The sequence below is a fragment of the Capronia epimyces genome (assembly GCF_000585565.1).
Source record: "Capronia epimyces CBS 606.96 chromosome Unknown aczIQ-supercont1.10, whole genome shotgun sequence".
Lineage (NCBI taxonomy): Eukaryota > Fungi > Ascomycota > Eurotiomycetes > Chaetothyriales > Herpotrichiellaceae > Capronia > Capronia epimyces.
The window spans coordinates 200,824-220,898 of NW_006912913.1; the positions used below are offsets into that span (position 1 = coordinate 200,824).

The 20,075-nt window shown below is 53.1% G+C and overlaps 7 protein-coding genes across 7 annotated transcripts; 4 read left to right on the forward strand and 3 right to left on the reverse strand.

Moving 5' to 3' along the window:
- Nucleotides 1–601: 601 nt before the first annotated feature.
- On the reverse strand, nucleotides 602–2,904 carry A1O3_09614 (acetyltransferase; the record flags this gene model as incomplete). Its single annotated transcript, XM_007739708.1, has 2 exons — nucleotides 602–2,763; nucleotides 2,814–2,904. 2 exons carry the CDS (start codon nucleotides 2,902–2,904, stop codon nucleotides 602–604), a joined length of 2,253 nt encoding a protein of 750 aa, XP_007737898.1.
- A 471-nt stretch (nucleotides 2,905–3,375) lies between these two features.
- Nucleotides 3,376–4,491, reverse strand: A1O3_09615 (uncharacterized protein; the record flags this gene model as incomplete). The annotated part of the gene is made up of 4 exons (XM_007739709.1): nucleotides 3,376–3,756; nucleotides 3,813–4,099; nucleotides 4,159–4,250; nucleotides 4,298–4,491. The coding sequence occupies 4 exons, from the start codon at nucleotides 4,489–4,491 to the stop codon at nucleotides 3,376–3,378; spliced, it is 954 nt and encodes a 317-aa protein (XP_007737899.1).
- Nucleotides 4,492–5,276: 785 nt separating this feature from the next.
- A1O3_09616 (uncharacterized protein) lies at nucleotides 5,277–6,712 on the forward strand (the record flags this gene model as incomplete). The annotated part of the gene is made up of 3 exons (XM_007739710.1): nucleotides 5,277–5,505; nucleotides 5,565–6,580; nucleotides 6,632–6,712. The coding sequence occupies 3 exons, from the start codon at nucleotides 5,277–5,279 to the stop codon at nucleotides 6,710–6,712; spliced, it is 1,326 nt and encodes a 441-aa protein (XP_007737900.1).
- A 1,899-nt stretch (nucleotides 6,713–8,611) lies between these two features.
- A1O3_09617 (uncharacterized protein) lies at nucleotides 8,612–10,956 on the forward strand (the record flags this gene model as incomplete). Its single annotated transcript, XM_007739711.1, has 2 exons — nucleotides 8,612–10,659; nucleotides 10,713–10,956. 2 exons carry the CDS (start codon nucleotides 8,612–8,614, stop codon nucleotides 10,954–10,956), a joined length of 2,292 nt encoding a protein of 763 aa, XP_007737901.1.
- A 1,652-nt stretch (nucleotides 10,957–12,608) lies between these two features.
- On the forward strand, nucleotides 12,609–13,992 carry A1O3_09618 (uncharacterized protein; the record flags this gene model as incomplete). Its single annotated transcript, XM_007739712.1, has 2 exons — nucleotides 12,609–12,681; nucleotides 12,755–13,992. The coding sequence occupies 2 exons, from the start codon at nucleotides 12,609–12,611 to the stop codon at nucleotides 13,990–13,992; spliced, it is 1,311 nt and encodes a 436-aa protein (XP_007737902.1).
- A 1,019-nt stretch (nucleotides 13,993–15,011) lies between these two features.
- On the forward strand, nucleotides 15,012–16,226 carry A1O3_09619 (uncharacterized protein; the record flags this gene model as incomplete). Its single annotated transcript, XM_007739713.1, has 1 exon — nucleotides 15,012–16,226. The coding sequence occupies one exon, from the start codon at nucleotides 15,012–15,014 to the stop codon at nucleotides 16,224–16,226; it is 1,215 nt and encodes a 404-aa protein (XP_007737903.1).
- A 2,165-nt stretch (nucleotides 16,227–18,391) lies between these two features.
- Nucleotides 18,392–19,813, reverse strand: A1O3_09620 (uncharacterized protein; the record flags this gene model as incomplete). Its single annotated transcript, XM_007739714.1, has 1 exon — nucleotides 18,392–19,813. The coding sequence occupies one exon, from the start codon at nucleotides 19,811–19,813 to the stop codon at nucleotides 18,392–18,394; it is 1,422 nt and encodes a 473-aa protein (XP_007737904.1).
- Between the last annotated feature and the right edge of the window lie 262 nt (nucleotides 19,814–20,075).

A 20,075-nucleotide genomic window follows, 5' to 3' on the forward strand; every position in this document is an offset into this window, starting at 1 on the left:
GCGCAGGCCATATGCTCCTGGATCTGTCATTCTGATGAGGTACGAACCATTCACCAGTGCCCTGGTCGAACATGCTTTCCTTCGGAATGATAAGCGCGAAGGGGGGCCGTCAGTGGCAGGGAGGGCACCAAAGACGACACTGCCAAACGAGTGTAGATGCATCAACATCGCGAAGAAGCAAGAAAACAGAAATAGATAATTGAAAGCCAAGCAAGGCCTGGATGCCGAATGCCGCATGCCGCAAGGGACAATCGCGGTTCTCTCGACTTTTTGTATCTGTCCTCTCTACATGATCGCGCCTAGGCATGCAGTCAAATACTTGACCACTGCTACGCCATCTCAGTCCATACTTGCACACGAAAATACACCCAAGCACAGACTTGGACCTAGGCAGACACTGCCTCTACCATTTTCTTTTTGGTTCAGGAAAATACATGCACCCATCTTCCTCCTCTCTTCGAGGGCAGAATCTCACCCCTTTTTCATCCTTGCACGTAGCCAGAGGCGTGCGACAGATGGTCTCCGGAAAGCGGATCTTCCACAACTGCCTAGTAATCCCGGCCACACACCACTGGTTGTCAGGGGCCTTGCAAGCAAGGCACTACAGAACCAAGTCGCCTGCCTCGTTCTTGATGATGTCTGCGACCTGGTCAGACAGGTCGGCCGGCTTGTCTGCGAGTACTTGTTTCAGCTGCTGCCGGTACTGGGGTAACCGCTCGTGCTTGGAGTCCAGGGCGTTGATGGCAAGGAGACATTTCGTAGCGAGCAAGTATTTCTTGCGCCGTACATATAATTCAAAGCCCACACACTGGGCTTCGACAAGTTGGGGAGAAAGCTCCAGCAAGGGGCCGAGGAACTTCATGGCCTCCTTGAGCGGGTCTTTCGTCTCCACGAGAGTCTTGCCAAACGGATCGGGATCTTCCTTCTTATTGTCAACATCTTCGCTTTTCGGCGCAGATTTGGCGGCCTTCAAGGCTGCTTTCTTCTCTGCCTCGATCTTTTCCATCTTCTCTTGCTCCCGCTTGGCCTTCTTCAACGCCTTCTTCCGATCCGCAGCGCTCGTTTCGCCGGATTTGCTTACGCCATTGATGCTGTCCGGAATAGGGCCGTGAACCAGATCCGGGTTGTCGAAGAGAAGAATGTACGCTTTAACCGCGGAGACAGCCATGTTTGAGAAAAAGGGGTGTTCGCGAAGTCGGTCCTCCCATCGTAGCATGTCGACGTATGCTCGGATCATACCTTTGCGCAGTGAGAAGTTGTGAAAGTCGAACTGATCCTCCTGCCAGGTGTCGAATATGGCGAGGATCTGATGAAAGCGTTTGAGGGCAAGACCAAGTTTCCTCTGACGAAGGTATGACTGCCCGTCTTCTGTCAGATACCAGACGCTTTGCATGTCGACCAGATCGCTCAAGGGGCCACCGGTCTTATTTTGGGTGAATTTGCTGGCGGTCTCAAGCGCCTTATCGTTCAGATCCGCTCGCAACTGATATTTCGTGCACTTGGTGTTGATGGCCCGATCCTTCTCATCCAAGGATCGAGCTTGATCCATAAGCTCGGCTGCTTTGACCGAGTCACCCTTATGTTTGTAGGCCCGTGCCTTGACCGCATGGAAGTCGACCGACTTGGGTTCAAGTTCGATACACTTGTCGGCATAGTCCAAGGCCTTCTCGAGGTTGCGACTCAGCTTGTAGTTGTAGTGCTGCGCGAGGAAATAGAAGACCGAGGATTTGAAGCGTGATTCCTCCTTGCTTTCACCGTTTTCAGCGGCTCCATTGGTCTGCGAACCCAAGTTTCCCGCAGCGTAGCCCTCGGCCAGTTCTTGGACAATGTCGCGCTTTGATTCGTCTGTATACAAGTGCTTGATGTTGGCAAATGTAGAAGGGATACCTTTCCGTAGCATTCTCTGTAAATAGGCATCTGCAGCTTGCTGGAAATCATCCCCTGAGAGCACATCTAGCGGTCTCCGCCTCGGCATATCTGCTTTGGGGAATCTGTCTGCCAGTTCCTGATATGCCTTCTGGATCTCTGACAAGGGGCCGTCCTTCAGTCCTTTCGACTCAATAAAGCCATCGTAATAAGCCGAGTCATCAGGATTGCGCTCCAAAAGAGCGGCGTAGGCTGCCTCGGCCTCTGAGTTTCGACCAAGTCGAGCCAGATAGTCGGCTCTCATTTCCATGACCGCTTGTACATCCGGGCTTTTCTTGCCCACTGCCTCGAGGTGATCTAGTGCCTTCTGGATGTCGCCTGATTCGGCAATGATATAGTTCTTGTACAGAACGGCTTCCCAATGCTCGATATCCGACCTGCTAGGTTTCGTCTTCATTGTCTCCTCATAAGTGGTGAGCACATTTTCCGCATCCTCGTAATTTCCAGCGAGATGGTGGGCGATAGCAAGAGCAGTCCAATTCTGCCTGATGCTTGATCGCTGTTGTAGCATATTTCTCCGACTTTGGATGTATCCTTCGTAGTCTCGCATTTGTATTTGAAGATGCGCCAGATCTCGCTGTATGGGGGCCGAATCGGGTTCTAGCCTCAAGGCAAACTTGTAGGCTTTGATGGCTTCCTCATAGTTCTTCTCACTGCGATAAAGGAGCCCATAGACATGCCAGCAGACGTGAGATTTCATGTTATTATTCAGGGCGATTTTGGCCAAAGCAAAAGCTTCCTCTGTCTGGCCTTGAGACCCGATTATCAGGGCTTTCATAGCTTGGGTGTCTGCATGGTTTGGGTTCTTTCGGAGGATTTGTTCTGCCGCTTTCAGACCTAGAGAAGACATGTCAATCCTGCTCACGACACAAATGGAGGCCTCCTACCCTTTTTGTACTGCTTATTTTCAAAGTGGCGGACGACCTGCCGGAATAAAGCACCATCTTTGTGGCTCAGCTGCTGTTGCGCTTGAGCCATATTGACAAGAACGTTCCCTCGATGATAGGATGGTTCGGTGGTGGGTTAATGCGGTCGCGCAGGATGGCTGAAGCGATGAAGGCCAAATGAGTGCAGGACTAGAACATGTTCAAAAAGAAGTGAATTGGAGAACAAAACGATAACAAGCGGCGAGACTGACCCTCCGCAATACAGCAAAGAGTTGGGTAATAGTGAAGAATTCAAGATGGACTCAAAGAGTCGGCCATTTGGCCAACGGGCAGCCTCGTTGGGCTTGGCAGCATCATTCCGCCGCGCACGTCAGCCTCATGCTACAGTAGAAGTACTATGATAAAATAGGCACCCATGTACATTACTTGTTATCCCCAGACAACATGTCGCAAGAGCAACGAGCTCAGGCCATGAGAAAGCATGGTAGTTGTCTACTAACATTTCTTCATATGGCTATCATAGCAGCCAGCTCCTCAACGCCGAGCATACCCCTGACATCGGTCAAACTTCTTTTGCCTGCGCGATGAAATCTTTCAAAGTGCTGGCACTTTTGAGCAGAAGTTCCTTCTCCTCCTGGTGCAATGGCATATTCAGAGATCTCACAATTCCCCTACGTCCTAGCACCACTGGCAAGCTCAAGCAGCAGCCCAACTCGTCGACCCAATGAGAGATTGGTCGAACATTTCGTTGGTCAAACAAGATAGACTTGCAGATGCTCGCGCTGAGAGCAGCAATGCCATATGCAGTGGCGCCTTTGGCTTCGATGATCTTGGCGGCCTTGTCTTTGGTCTCTCTGGCGATCGCCTTGCGGTCGAGGGTGACATTGGGAGGTAAACACTGATCTAGCGGGACGGCGCCTATAGTGACGCAAGACCAGGCAACCTGAGTTTGCTCGTCAGGACAATAGTTCGGTACCATGAACAGATTTGTTCGCCTACCATTTGACTTTCGCCGTGCTCGCCTAGTACGTAGGCGTCAATGCTGCTAGCATCCACGGCTATCTTCTCCGACAAGATACCTCTCAGCCTCGCGCTGTCCAGGAAAGTCCCGCTCCCAATCACCTGGCCCTTTGGGAGGCCGGAGTATTTCTGGGCAAAGTATGTCAAGACATCACAAGGGTTTGCAACAATGAGAATAACGGTGTCCTCTCGGAATGGCTTCATATCATTCGTCGCAGACTTCAAGATTGCAAGGTTTCGGCCGAGGAGGTCGGTCCGTGACTCGCCTGAGGAAGGAATCCTTCGGATCAGAATGGATGATTCAAAGAAGAGCATGAGGACTAACCATGTCTCTGTTTGGCACCGGCACTGATTACGACGATGTCACACTGCCCGGCTTCTTTGTGCGTTCCACCTCGGATCCTTACGCCGCCCCCTCTGTAGGCCAGTTAATAAGAGAGGAGATAGACGGTAGGCATACAGACCCAACAGCGCCATGGTACGTAGTGGCGTCCCCAAGGTCTTTGACTTGGGCGTCACGTATCGCAGTGTTGGGATCAACCAGCACGACCTCGCTTGACACTGGGTTGAGGATAAGACAAAGGGCAACGGCAGAACCAACAGAGCCAGCTCCGAGAACAGCAATTCGAGTCTTGGAGGTTGAGACTTCTGGATCCATTGCTGGAGGATCCATGTCGAGGCTTATCGTTGCTTCTGCAGCAAGGCTACCTATACTAATAGGTATGTGATGGAAACTGGAACTAGAGTTGACGAGACGAAGCTAGCAGGATAGTGACATCAGACATCAATGGCCGCAGCCGCAGGAAGAGGAGAAGAGGATTGTGTGCCTGGCACCTGCCTGGGTTGCTCAGGTGCTATCGGCGGGGCGCCGTCGAACACTGACTCCTCGCCAAGCACGTAAAACTTGAATAGCAGAGCGAAACTTGAAAGTCAGTGATAGGGTGTACTCTGGACTCTGGACTGTATCGCAGTTGCATCTTGGTGTGGTGCACGGTGCACACGCTTCGAATTCAACGAACATTCAGCTTGATGCCAACCACAATTTGATCTAGTGTACGGATGCTTTAGGTACCCCAAACCGAGAGTCTAGATACCTTGCAGTCTCCGCTCTCTCCGCATTCTCTGTATGTACTATTATATGTACAACATTAGGTAGGTAGGTATCAACCACCCTTAGCTGACCCTCCTAACCCAACAGAAGGTGAGATGTGTTGGAAGAACTCCGCGCCTATCGTTGAAGGATCGACACGACAACATGCATGTGCCCCCATGCAACCACTGCCTTGCTGACGTTTGTGGCTGAGATGAGGCACATCGAACGGGCTCAGGCCTCTTCGTCATCAAACAGGCTTTCTCTGGAGTTGAGGGCGACATCGTCTCTGTTATTGCCACAGTTGCCAGATAATGCTAAGACGGAGCTTGACTCATTTGACTCGACTGAAGATGCAGGGCGACTTATTGAATTCCTTCTTGGGCGCACTTCAAGCAACCGTCTCGATAGTCCTGGTTATCTTTTACGGTGTTCTAGCCACTCAGTTTAAGCTTCTAGATGGACCTGCCTCCAAGAAGATATCTACCGTCTGTATCAAATTCTTCTTGCCGGCCCTTTTGATCACGAAAGTCGGCAGCCAGCTACACGCGGGCACTGCGGCCCGATATGTGCCTGTTCTTAGTATGTCTTCAATACCACCAGTCCTTTTTGAGATCTGCGCCATGGCTCATTTCACCAAGTCTGGGCCGTCTTCTATACTCTTGTTTCGATCGCCATCGGCTTGTTAGCCGTCAAGATCCTCAAACTTCCTTCTTATGTCACCCCGGCTATCGCATTCAACAATACAACCAGCCTCCCGCTTCTTCTTATCGAGTCTCTGGGGTCGACCGGCATACTGGACCGTCTTCTGCTCCATGACGACAGCGTAAAGGACGCCGTTAACCGCGCTCAAGCGTACTTCTTAGTGTGTGCTGTAGTAGGAAACTGTTTGACCTTTGCCGTTGGTCCCCGCCTTATCAAAAACGAATACTCTTCAGAGGAACGGGAAGTGCAGCAGGGAGTGGACGAAGAGAACGGATTTGAGGACGAGGATGACTTGGAGGAGCATCGCGATGGAAGACGGGATGATCATGTACGGAGCCCCCATGACCCCGACGACCTGACCTCCCTCCTACCGGGTCGAGTTCGCACATTTGGAGATGAAATCACGGAAAATGTCTTCAATATTGGGAGGAACCACTGGGCGCAGTTGTCTCCTCGCACTCGAGATGTCGTCGTCTTCGTATCCGACTTCGTCAACCCGCCTCTTATCGGCGCAATCCTGGGGGCAGCCATTGGCCTCACTCCACCTTTGCACAGAGCATTTTTCAACGACAGTAGACATGGTGGATTTTTCAACGCCTGGCTCACAATATCCCTGAGAAATACTGGACAGCTGTTCGTCACCTTGCAGGTAGTTGTAGTCGGAGTCTCTTTATCCTCTGCGCTGCGAAAGATGAGACGGGGCGATGACAAAGGCTTAGCATGGGTACCTGCTGCCTTCATCTTGCTGGTGAGATTTGTGATGTGGCCGGTTCTTTCCATCGCCATTATTTGGGGTCTTAGTACAAGGACAAAGGTGCTGCCTCAAGATCCTATGCTCTGTTTTGCCATGATGTTGATGCCGACGGGACCACCGGCCATGAAGTTGGTGGCCATGGGGAAGGTGAACGACATCGGTGCCGACGATGAAATGATCTTGTCAAAGCTCCTGACGGTGAGTGCAACTTCGAACGACATATCTCTTTGCTTGAACTGATCTGACTAGTTGTCCTACGCCGTTTCCCCAATTCTTGCTCTTACAGTGGTTGGGAGTCTTTACGCAAGCGAGGCTGCTATGGTAAAGTGAGGGTTGATGTTCAAATGCTCGAGTCGAACCACGCAAACCGCTCCTTGACGCCGGGGAAACAAGCTCTTCTCATATCTGCTGCTCCATACGAGTCTGCAGGCTTACACAAGGACCACGGGATGGTGTTATTCCTTAGAAGTCAAGCGCCGGTTCGTCAATAGGGATGTGGCCCGGAGATGCTTCAAGGAGACTAAACGAGGGTTTGAAACTAGTGGTAGATACACAATTCGCAATCTTGCATCTCTCGAGAGATCGGTGCAAGTGTGGCGGCCGCGATGCAAACTTGTGCGTGGTGATCCTGAAATGCCAAAATGGCGACAGTCACGTGGTTGAACGAATAGCTTTAGGGGCGACGACACACGTACATGTTCTTAAAATATCGTTGACATCGTCCTTGTGGCCTTCCACAACTGGTGCATCGAACTCGACTTGCTGGAGCAGTTGACAGCAGCGCAGCGACATCCGGATTACGGAGTATACAGATTCGATGTTGAGACCAGATGTTGTTCTAGGCTTGTTTACAGAGCACTCCGTTTACAGAGCACTCCATTTACAGATGCTCTCTATTAAACCGTTATTATTGACCCATTTTGATAATGGAGACATCCGATTCACTTGTCGTCAGCGTTCAGATATATCGTTGCGTGGCCAAGACCTTCGGTGATCCTTTGAAATCAGCTTCCAAACACTGGATGTCGGGAGACGGGGGATTTGAAGAGTTGGATCGACACCAATACGATGGAACTTGATGAAGTGGAAAGGGAGCCGATATTTGATCGATACAGCCGGCCTGGACGGAGCACGGTGGATACATAGGTGTGAAGTGAAAGTTGGACTTGGAAGGCACCCTCGTGGATGGGAATGAGACGGTAGCAAGGACTGATGCTTAGTGGGGGAGCGGCGTCGAGGCTAACGACTGGAGTTCGGAAATTGACAGCAGATTGACAGCAGCCAGGCGCGGCGGTACAATGCTGCAGCACTTTGAACGATGGGAGTTTAGCAAGTCGTCACAAGACTGACAGGATGAATAAGGGGCAACTTCTGAAAGTCGAGGTTGGACCAACTGCGCCCTGGGAATATGATAGCGTTGTACTGTATAACCGCAGGTAGATGCAGGTACCTACCTACCAACACAGTAGCTCATGGAGTAACAGAGTACAGCATCTACAAAACACGTGCAGGGCACCTGACATGAACCTCTACTACTACGTAGCAGGCGCCCAACTTGAACTTAGTACAACACAACCCTAGGCGTGTTAACCTGGCTTTGTGGGTATCTTCATCCTGCGCTCCTCCATGTTCAAGATTCGAGCGGGGCCTAGAAGCGACTCCGACCAGTAGGATCAGCGGCGGCCTGTGCAGGCTTAGATTGTGGCTCGCTTAGCTGCGTTAGGCCCGCTGGACCGCCTCCTAAGCCTCCTAAGCCCTTGCCAGGCCCTGGTCACTCTCGAGCTCCGTGCCTCCGTTCTCCACGCCGTCTTCGCGGTGTCTCTCCTTTGTACGGAGACCTAATTGTTGACTGCTTTGCTTTCGGTCTCATCTCTACCAGTCCAGATCTTCCGCATTGATCGCGCACACTCATCCCATTTTACCATTTCTTTCTTTTCTTTGTCCCTCGTTTTGCCCGACCTGACACTCTTTTGGATCCTCACTCCAGTCGTTCCTTTACCCTGCCGTGACCTTCAGCTGTGGACGGGTTCCACGCGCTCCATTCCTTTACGCAGTCTGGACCGAGACCTCGGATCCCATTGACCACCGACGAACCTCTACAGTAATCTAAAACAATATACAGGAGAATATACACTTTGATTCACCATGTCTTGTACGGCCACCTATTGACGATATTAATCTATTCGTTCTCGCCTACCGACAAGGGCCTCTCGATATCCGCCTAATACAATGTCCTCACTCGTCCGTCCCAAGGATGCACCACAGATCCAGCCACGAAATCCCCTGGCTCGACCAGGCCCTATACCAAACATCAGACTAGAGGCCTTATACACCGAGCGAGCACCATATTTGGTGGTAAGGGAGGATTCGTCGTCAACTTCGGACAGTGCAACGAGCAGTGCGTCCTGTGGCCCTCATGATAGCTCCGGGGCCTGTAAAAAGTCTTCTGATTCTGGTGGTTCGAACAACACTTTGCCGATTGTCCTAGGAGTGATCATCCCTTTGGGCATCGCCCTTCTGGTCCTAATATTTCTGCACCGCCGACATGTGAGGAAGTTGAGAAGAGAGGATGCAGACGACAAACACAAGTCTCTCGATTTTGGGCTTGGCGATACACATCAAGGGGCGGGCAAGAAGAATCGTCGGAAGGGGCCAGAAATGACCATGAGTGAGACGAAGGGGGTCAGTCGCCGCGGACAAGGATTGTCATTGGATTTGGGCATGCACAACCCATATCTTCTGCCACCCGAACTCCAGCAGTCTCGGGAGTCACTGCATTCACTCTCCCGCTCCATGAACACCGGCGACGACAAGTACCGGGCTACCACATTCATTCCAGACGATGGGTCTATACGGCCGCCTTCGAGTTTAAGGAGTCCCATCGATGATTCGTCCAGCTACACAGGATCGTCTAGCCGCAGATTTCAACCCGACTCGAAACAAAACCTGCTGCGCAATGCACAGGACAACCCGGTGGGAGCCCCTTTGAGTCGCATGTCAACGAACTCCGTCCAAAGTGCTTCAGCCATTTCTTTACCCGCCGGCACTAGAACCATAGCGCAGGCGAACAACAACAATTTGCTTACCCCTGCGACGGCAGAGCCCATCCGTGACTCATACGTGAGTACTGCTAGCAGCAATGGAGCTGTGAATGCTTTAAGGGCTAGCAACAACTATCTGGGTCGGTTTATCAGCGGAGGGAACAAGGCCGAGTCTCCCAAAAAAGAACCCACTACCACAGTGACAGAAATCACAGTTGAACCACCATCCGAAGACATACGGGCCCCTCCGCCTGCGATTGTCAAGGATGCTCCCGTTGCACCTCCTACCATCCTATTACCCCAGAATAACTCGGCACCCACTATCAGTTTGGATGGCCCAGATTCTCGACAGCCGAGACTACCCCAACTCAGCTTCATTGATTCTCAAGGCAACAAGCAAAGTTCGGTCGAGCTTGAGAAGCCTCTCGAAATAGTTCCCGACAGCCCTAAAGGCGCGCCTCAACATTTCGAAGCCCCTTCGACGGATCTCAGCCCCTTGACACAGGCTACCCAAAGTCGGTCAAATCATCCGGACGAGCAAACCTCGGTGGACGAAGTTGACTACTACGATGAATACGAAGACTATGGATCTCAAGATCACCAACACGACGGTCTTGAAGAGTATCAGCACTACCAAGATTATGTTGACTATGATCCCCGTCGACTGACGATGGGTGTGAGACCTTTGCCTCCGGATGACCCGAGTGAGAACCCGGAACAACGAGCCAACCGCATCAGATCATTCTACAAGGAGTATTTTGATGATACAAAGCCACAGAGTTCTTTCCAGAACGGACAGTACTATGATGGCGCTGAAGATTACTACGACACATACGGCTCAGGAGGCCACTACGATCAAAGCGGTGTTTACCCACCTCACAGGCAGCCACAGAACGGCGTTCATGGAAGACATCGTGCGACGGTGTCAAACGGAAGTTATATATCGGGACCTAGAGCATTTTCATCTGCTTCAGGCAGGTATGGAGGACGTCCTCCTCACCTGACACCTAAGAGAAAGTTACCACCGCCCACGCCGCTGAATCTTCTGCCCACTCCTCATTTACTGAAAGAGGACACGGTTCTACCGATCGATTTTGCCCCGCCCCAGAGATTTCAAGCGCAGAGGGCCGGTACGCCTGACAGTCTTCGAGGAGGGCTCAGACCGTTTTCTCCTGCCGCGAGACCTCATGTACCGCTAGTATCGTCTTTTGATGATCTGGCGGTGCTACCCAGCCCGTATGTCTTTCTCGATATGCCAAAATGTTTTTTTTAGCTAACGATTTGAACAGTCATGCTCTGAGAAAGTCATCGACCTTTACAGCCCTCGATTTTGCACCACCACGAGGTCCAATGGGGGTAGATACAATGAGTGAAACAGGCAGCATCCGGAGCAATCGATCCGGAGTATCAGCAATGCATCTGCATAACATTCGCAAGGGAGCCTACCGAGTCAGCCGGATTCCTAAGGAGGTTGCAGGGACCAAGGACGAGCTGGCCACAGCGCTGAAGCCGCAGTGGAATCTGAATCGGTGATGCATCTACAAGGACATTCTGGTCATTGAGTGCCTTGCTATAGGCTGCAACAAGGTTTCCAGCACTCGAGTAGCGGCAGGAGTTCTGGACGGGGACTGTGGACCTCCAGGAAGGGGAATTTCCTGCAGCATTTAACATGTTTCCCTGAGGTCTCCTGGAATGAATGTATATTCAGGGGGACAGTATGAGGCAGTTCATCAGGTGACTCAAAATCTACGAGACAGTTCTTCCACCACTCGAATGGGACCGTCAGCTGATTGGATCTCGGAATGTGTTCTACCCTCAGATATTTACACGAGAATCTGTAGGGTCGGCCGTGGCATCCGGGGTGCTTTCACTGGATCAACACGCTGCAACCTCGGCTCTGCTCTGCAGACTGTTGCTTCCTGTACAGAGCGCCCTTGTGCTGACTGGCCTGGACAATTGGGAGCAGTCAAGAGCTGTGATGTCTTAGCGGCGAGCCCTGGCTCCCGCGGGGTCACTTTTCCGGACTACTACTGAGACAGTATGAAGTAGCGTGTGAGACCTATTGCTCAGCGTCAGAAAGTGACAGAAATGACATGACCATCTTGCGGTACCTAAACTAAAGCGTGGCCAGCAGCAGCCTCTTTTCCTAAGATTTGTGGTCTTCCCAGTAGACAAGAACAGTGTGCAGCTCCAGGAAATAGGACAGACAGAGCTGCAACGCATATCACTCTGGTGACATGAATCACGCAACCGATGTTCATAGTCCATAACTCGCGCAAGAGGATTTGAGACACTAGTCACCTGGGTGCTCCGTATCGCCCACTTGAATGCCTCAGATAGGCTTCAATTGAGTTTAGCGAGTGAGCTTTAAAGCTTCGGCGCCGTGGAGTAGGACCGTGGAACAAAGCAAAAAGCCTGAGGTGCGTGCCCAGGCTGCGGCTGCCGCTGTGGGCTTGGCGCAACCGAGCATGCTTAGTAGGCCCTAAGGCTGCTGTTACCCTACCTAAGGTAAGAGCTGAAAACCTACCTGACTTGGGTACCTAGGTAGCTCCCTGGTAGTTATACTACTAGCAGGAATCTAAGCTCCCCAAGCCTCTCTATTAGTTAAAACAACCACTGGCATTTGTTACAGTAGCTGCTGCACATCGGTGACCTAAGGAGCCCTGTGAGCCCTGTGAGCCTGTGTTAGGACTTACTAATACTGCCTCCGCCCCAATTTTGCCAAACATGTCTTTCTTCAGCCTCAACAAATTCCCTCCATCTCCTCCTTTGCCTTATACACTGTACAGAGTAACGACATTTGATCAACCATCGCCGGGTTGACACCATATCAGACTTTGCATCTTGAACTTTGCCGCTCCGTACTCCGGTTTCCGAGGTCCCCTGGTCAGAGTGCGCATCCAGGGATCGCCGGTCTAAACGTCGAGTTACCGCGTTCTGACACCTCCATCCACTTTCCCTTGCACCTCCTCGATGGGTGCTCAGCAGAGGCCAATCTTACCGCCATAACACTAGCTTTCCCTGTCCTCTGGCCCGCGTTGTCAAGATCTTCCCGTCTTCAGGGCTTCAGATAGACTTCTCGACCTCGTCTACCCGACTGCACGTCTTTATCGCCCCGTCTGCTGCGGCGAGCAAGCCTGCCTTTCCTCCTGCGACGACTCGGTTTGTCGTAGGACACCGCGAAAATGTCCGACTCAGCTACATTTTCAGATACGGCTTCAGATACGGCTTCAGATACAGCTTCTGTTACGGCTTCAGGTACGACTTCAAACACGACTTCAGGTAGTGTTAACCCACCCTGCATTGTCTCTGCAACTGACCTCGAAGCTAGATACCGCCATCACTACCGCGTCAGATAGCTCGGGCAACACGTCCATCTCCCCTACAGCCTCGATCAGTTTAACCACCTCCCCTACGACGACAGTTACCATCACAGATTCCTCCGCCTCGACGCCTGAAACCACCCCTACAGACACGAGTTCGACGCCCATAACAACGAGCGTATCTTCTGTCTCGTTACCTCCCTCAACGACCGTCGTCGAGACCACACCCACGCCCACAACTCCAAGTGTCATTGCTGTCACATCCACTATAACCGAGACTCCCACCTCGACTGGAGGGTCCGCGACGCCTTCCGTTGTCATTGTAACGTCGACATATTCGCCAGAAGCGTCGCCCTCACAAACCTCGACCATTTCTTCGGTAACCCAAACTTCTTCATCGTCCAGTACTCCGTCAGCCTTGAGTGCCTCCGGCTCTACCTCGAGCTCTTCTTCCAGCGGCCTCAGTTCGGCAGCCAAGATCGCAATCGCAGTGATCATCCCAATTGTAGTCATCGCTGCCGCGTTTTTGATCGGATTCTTCTTTTGGCGGAAACGAAAGGCTAGAAAGGATGCAGAAGAGCTCCGCAAGAACGAGATGGCTGAATACGGATTCAACCCGAACAGCGACCCTACCCTGGTCCCCGCTGTTGGAGCATATACTGACAATCAATCCGAAGCTCAAGATGACAATAGCGGCTATCGGGGGTGGGGAGCTACACCGTCAAACCGCAAGGCGTCAACAACTCTGGGTTCAAATGGTCTAGCTGCTGGCGGGCTTGCTCTTTCGGAAAGCAGCAGCCAACCTGGAGGATATGCATACCAGACTTCTCCCAATGGAGGCTCTGACAAGTATTCAGCGGATCCTTTGGTGAACGGCCACCCCGAAAGCGGAGATGGAGTTGCAGCCTTGGGTGCTGCAGGTGTGGCCGGTGGGCTTCATCGTAATCGCAGTGGCGCTGCGGACATCCATCGCGGTCCTTCAAACGCATCTTCCGCCTATTCGACTGGCCACCAGTCCGAGGCATCTTCGGACACTCACAATATGCCTGGCCCATACTACCAGGAAGAGGTTCCCTACAACATCTACAATGACGCTGCACCCAGCAGTGGTCCTTATGTCGACGGCGCATACGGCGGCTCCGGAGGTCAGCCAGTCATACGGGACGTCCAGGCAAGAAGGAACACGCGCATTGAACGAGCCCCAACCTTTCCCCAGACGCAAGGAGGTATTGCGCAGAACTTTTAAGTGTTGAGGATTTTGTTGTTTTTGTTTTTGTTTTTTTGCGGCATTTGGAGGTGTATATGTTTGCTGCGCATTGAGTTGCATTTGATTGCATCTTATCAAGCGCATTTTGGAGTTTGGCATGGGCCGGAGAATCAGTCTTATCTCCTAGGCCCTGTTTTGTTTCCTTTGTTGGTCGCATTCTATACCCTATGGGGTTGCTCAGACTGACTGTTATTTACGAATCTCCTGGTCATGGAGACACCCAGGTCGTCGTCACAGTTGCGAAATACCGGGATGGCACATTTATACAAAGCTTTCGGGGTCTAAATATCTTGTATTGGTCTATACGAAGACGTAATCGAGGACAGTGGGCCGATGGCGAGAATCAGGCACAAGAAGCAGGTCAGGAAGAGCAGGACTGTTGGCTGGACAGGTCAAATGGCCTCCATTAGATAGTTCTGCAGGATGATACTGGATCTCGAAGTCGAGAATCCGATGGGTCTTGTCAGATCAGGTAGGAGACTATCCAATGAATGAAGAGAGGCTTTGATATATTGAGTTCCGTGGCTGGGTTGATCAGTCTCGTGTTGGAGACACATTATATAATTTTATGTAGAAAACTATGATTGTATAGAGGAGGACTTATTGTTTATTGACGGGGCCTACTCGTAGGGGCTCGTCAGACTATATACTTCGTACGTCATATAAAATATAAGACCTCAGGGTGCTCACGTACATTTAATCTTCGACTGTCGGTCACATGCATGAGTACCTAAGGCAAACATACCTAACCTACAGGACGAGTAGCAATCTTCACTTCCACTTCCTACGGATGAGGATCGCGTGAGGGAATGTGAGAGGGTAGCTCATCCGTCCGCACAAAATCTGCATCGCACTCCATCACCAGCACCCGCACCCGCGATACCCAAGCCCTACAGAGCAGAGCGCTCCACACCTGAGTATTTCCAGCTACACAGGACTGTTTAGCCTGAATAGGCTGGAAAGGCGAACTTGGACTGTTCAGATAGCGCCACTTTGCAATGTCTTCAGAGCGACGAGGCAGAGGCCGTGGTCGTGGCTCTGGCTCGAAACACGACTCTCAGCCGCGTTCTGTTCTTGTTTCCAAAGCACTCTCGCGGCTTCTTCGCCATGCCGCTGTGGAAGAGCGCATCCCAATCGACAACCACGGCTACGTCCGGATGGACCATTTGCTCGGATGGCAGAGGCTCCGGAGCTTGCAGCCCCCAGTGACGTTCGACGAGGTTATCGAGGTCGTTCAAGAGAACGAGAAGAAACGGTTTGCCTTGAAATACGTCGGGGGAAGAGAGAGCGAGACTGAGGGCGAGAACGAGGCCATGCCGGCGCCGGCGCCGGCGCCGACACAAACACTACAGGTAGAAGCAGCTGGCCTAGCACCAGCTTTAACAGAACCCGCAACAGAGTCACAGGCAGAAACAGAGACGCAGCGTGCAATCTCCATATTTCAAGCCACCCACGGGACCGGCGATGTGAGGCGGTTCTTTATCCGCGCCGCCCAGGGCCATAGCATGAAGACAGTCGAGGCGGAGAGCCTGCTGACGCCCATCAGCCTCAACGACTCGGCGAATGTCCTGGACACGGTGGTGCACGGCACATTCTACGGCTCCTGGGAGCGGATCCTGCAGAGCGGTGGGCTGAAGCGTATGGCACGGAACCACGTCCACTTCGCTACAGGCCCGGCTCTGGACGAAGTGCTCCCCTCGGCCACTGGAGACGAGGACAGAGCCAATGTGGGTTCCATCCTCGGCAAGAACAAAGTCATCAGCGGCATGCGCAGTGACGCCCAGATCTTGATCTACATCGATATCCGCAAAGCGTTGGCCGACAGGCCTGACATGAAGTGGTGGAGGAGCGAGAATGGAGTGATTCTCACAGAAGGCGTCTCTCCGTCGTCTTCGTCGACGTCAGCGTCAACGTCAACGTTGTTGGGATCCGGGGACGGAGATGGACCGAAGGAGGAGGAAGCTCGTCAACCCGGCAAAGGGACAGAGGCAATAGAGACGCGCAAGGCGTCGGAGGAAGAAAAACTGGTGCCGATGGAATACTGGCTCGCAGCCGTCGAAGTAAAAGAAGGACTCGGCCTGCTCTGGAAGCAAGGGGAGGGGACCATGCGTGAACTGCCCGAGCATTTGAGGAACAAGGCCCCGCCGTTTGGGAAAGGAGGGCGAAATCGAGGACGAGGACGAGGACGGGGACAAGGAAGAGGAAGAGGTTGACAAGGCCGAGGCAGGCCATCTACTTTATCGTCCGTCGTTGGTCCATCACTTGTCCTGTTGTAGAAGGGACTGGGCCGAGCACCTGCATGGATACCTGCGTCGAGGCACAAATACTGGACGTCTGCGTGCTTAGAGCGAGAAGAGAGCCGGAGCATTTTCCCTCTGCTACGCTGGAAGAACGTGAGATCAGGCAGTCCTCGAGGAAGCGAGGAGATGTAGATGTGCGAAGAGAGGTCTCATACGTCTCTCCTGGCACCCACGGATACTGTACTTCCCCCATTATTGGGACTCGCTACCTACTTAGGTAGTACGGAGGACGGATAGGTACCGAGGTAGGGATAAGGGGATTAGGAGGACGGGTACACTACTGCACTGGGCGCTGTCAACAGAGTCGAGGCCCAGACAGACCCGGGCACGGATACCATCTTTATCTACATCATGATCCTGTATCCGACATGTTGACAACTACGTGGCCTGGCCGCATTCTATATCTGCTCGCTCCTTGCTCCTCGTCCTCGTCCTCGTCCTCGTCCTCGTCCTTGTCTTCCTCCTCCTCCTCCTCCTCCTCCTCCTCGTCGTCTCTGTTATGTTCCTTGCTCGGACCGACGCTCTCGCCTCACAAACAATGATTAACCAGTTGATACACCTGATCTTCAGCACTGGGTTCTCCGGCAGCGAGACGCCCAGGGATAAGGATTTCTTCAACGAACCCTCCGTCATGCGACCTCAGTTGACCGCCGCCGCCGCCTTCACCAAAGACAGTTCAGTCGACCATCATCTTGTGTCAGATTCCTCCTCCTCATCCCCCTCTTCCTCTTCTTTCTACCGCGTCGTTTCCAGCGGCCTTGCGGGCCCGAACCCCGGAATCCATTCCACTTATGCAGCCCCCAGCGCCTGAACTGCGAGACAAATGAACTACCGCTTTCCACGTTCTGAATAGGCTGTCAACGTCATCGTTTTTCCGGGGGGTTTCCTTTTTTTACGGCTGTATCAATTGCATGTTCCGGTCATCTCGAGCGGATCTACACCCCAAGGAAGGGCAAATGACGGAAGTGGAATCCGTGAAAGGCATCCGATGAGCTTAGCTGGCTGGGACCCAACCTCTCGCTCCCGACTTGGACACACACACAGCTACGGCTACAAGCACTAGCACCGACACGAGGCCCAAGGATCAGAGACAATTCTGGCGGTACCGACCAACCCTCCGTTGGCAGGAAGCCTTAGCCGCCTGGTCACAAACTGTCTCTAGGGGCCAGCAGGAAACCGAAACCCGAAACCCGAAACCCCGTCGCTTTCGAACTCGAAGAAGAACTTGTCTACCTGCTTTGCTGGTCTCGCATCTCGCACAGGACGGTTGGGTGGCCAGAGCCATCGATCGGTACGCAAAAACTTACTATAGGTCATGACATGGCCCCCTCTTCTCCAGAGCTTCACTTTGGTATAGGCCTTACACGGCATTTGCGCTGAAGGGACGAGCAACGATCTAGGTACGAAGATCGGGTCTTTTGATCCCGCCTATCGTGCTATGAGGCATGCTCACAGGGCAGCCTTTCAAGCGAGGTTCATTGTGTCAGAGGCGGGCTCGGGCGGTCACTACATAGAAGCTCGGCCTTTCTCTATAGCTAAGGTACCTAGCTACGTATATGAGGACGATTGTATAGATGCCTAGGTACTGTGCACATACGGCATACAATAATACGAGTACGAGATTTATATGCCACAGCTGTTCGTTAATCGACCCAGTCGATAGCACTGTTATGTGCCTAAATCAAGCGACGTAGTTGGGCAAAAGGCTTAGAAAAACATTCGCTGTTTAAAGACTACGCTTCCCATAGCTCATACCGGCACGAGAGCATAGAGGTGTACCACCAGCGGGCTGCAGCTGTCTTACCCAACACCGCTTCTTGTGGGCGCCAGGTGACTCCAGTGCTAGAGGTCTTCATTTTGCATCCAACCAAATGCGTCATGGCGGTGACATACAAGGCTTACTGGATACTTTGAATCCTCCGTTCTGGGGTAGAGCGTAGACGCTCAAGACCATTTCGGTTCGGCGTAGGAGCGACAACAACAACAATGGCTGGGCCAACCTTAGTATAGAACTGCGACGGCCGCCTCGTCACACCAGGGCACGAGGAATCGATTGCCCGGTCCCCGGTCCCGAGCCATCAAGCCAGCAATATCACGCTGGTGGACTTGCACAGTTCGGCAGGAAAATAGCAAAACGGGCCAACGGGGCCGTTGACTTCATGGTCACACTGCGACCAGAGGCCATACACCCCTCCTGATCTGATGCCGCCGGGCTGGATCCCTTCGAGCTGCCACTGGTCTTGACCTCCATAGGCGATGATAAACCGCCATCGTACCTCTCTCCCGCTAGGTGCAAGGCATGCGAAGCCGCGGACGGCGATGGCAGGCCGTTGGATGCCGACGTGTGATCGCGATATGCCGGAGAAGAACAGCTTGGGCAGGTCTGGACAGGTAGGGAGGGAGGTCTGCAGGCGCGGGTCTGTGGAAATATCGTCGTTGAGCTGGAGGTCCAGCTTCATCAACTCTCCGCAAGCCTCAGGCGTGTCGTCCAGCGTGGGCCGAGCTCCGAGCTGGCCGGCCCACGTGTTGAAGGCGAAGAGGTCGGCGTAGTCGAGGAAGGAATATGTGCCCAGCCAGGTCCCCGTGACTCGGGCCCAGTCTGTTGGCTTGGTCGGGTCGACCAAGGAGCGGTGGGGGATGGAGAAGCTTAAGCCTTGAGGCATGGTGATGTGGCCCTCGACGCACATTTCAAAGTTGCGCGCGATCACACTGCACACGCCCTCCAGCAGTGGCCAGTCGACCTGCCCGGTGCCGTCGCGTTTCCACGGGCCATATTCGTTGTCCGGCCCGACACGACTCCAGTCGTACGCCATGCGACGAGCGGCACCACGCGCCTTGTGAGTGATGCGCTCGCGGACCGTGAGCCCGTACAGGACGTGCAGTCGCGACGCCGACTCCGGCCGGCTTTTCTGCTGGTCGTCGTAACTCATCGACCGTGTGACTGGTCGTGTCGGAGAGTTCCACGGGTTCCCGTCCGCGCCCGAATACATCATCCGCCCAGGCAATCCCGAGTCGTGGATGAGGTTCTCCAGCCCATCTCGATGTCGATCGAGGTCTGCAAAGACCTGGAGGTTGAGCGACAGATATCGGTCGTCCTCCAGCGGGACCTTGCCGTTGGCAATCTCGCGAGCGGTCGGGGCGAACTTGGCCGTGTCGAGGATGCTGAGGACGGCGCCCAGGTGCTCCTCGCCGTCGTCGTGCGTGTCGGCGACACGCCATTTCGATCGGATGGCCCGTAACGCCCGCAGCTTCTTCCGCAGTTCCCCATGCCAATCCCACCCTGACCCCTTCTGCGGACGGGCAGGTGGCGGCATCAAGGACCAAGCATCATTGGGGTCGTCGAAGATGTGCAAGAAGGCCGATTTCCACAGGAGTTGGTTGTGCGCACTGATGAACTCGTGGGCGTGTTTGCAAGTCCGACCGAAGCGGATGATGGAGTCGGGCGAGAGAAAGGATAGAATGTTACCGAGGATTTCTTGCGGGAGACTGAGCATGTCCATTGCTGGTGAGAGCTGGCCGTCCTAAGCCGTGAACCGCTTCTGCTTGTCACTTTCAGAGGACGGCCGCAGTTTCGTCGAGAGCTCCCTGACGACGGAAGAGAGGATATGAGCCGGAAACGAAGAGGGACTAAACAGAAAGGGAGTTTAGGTCGTCGTCGAACATGAAGCGTGGATTGAAGCGACGGCGGGCTGACAACGTCACGATCTGCTAAGGACTGTACGGATAACAGTTAATTGTCTGTTGCTTCACCTCGACTCGTTA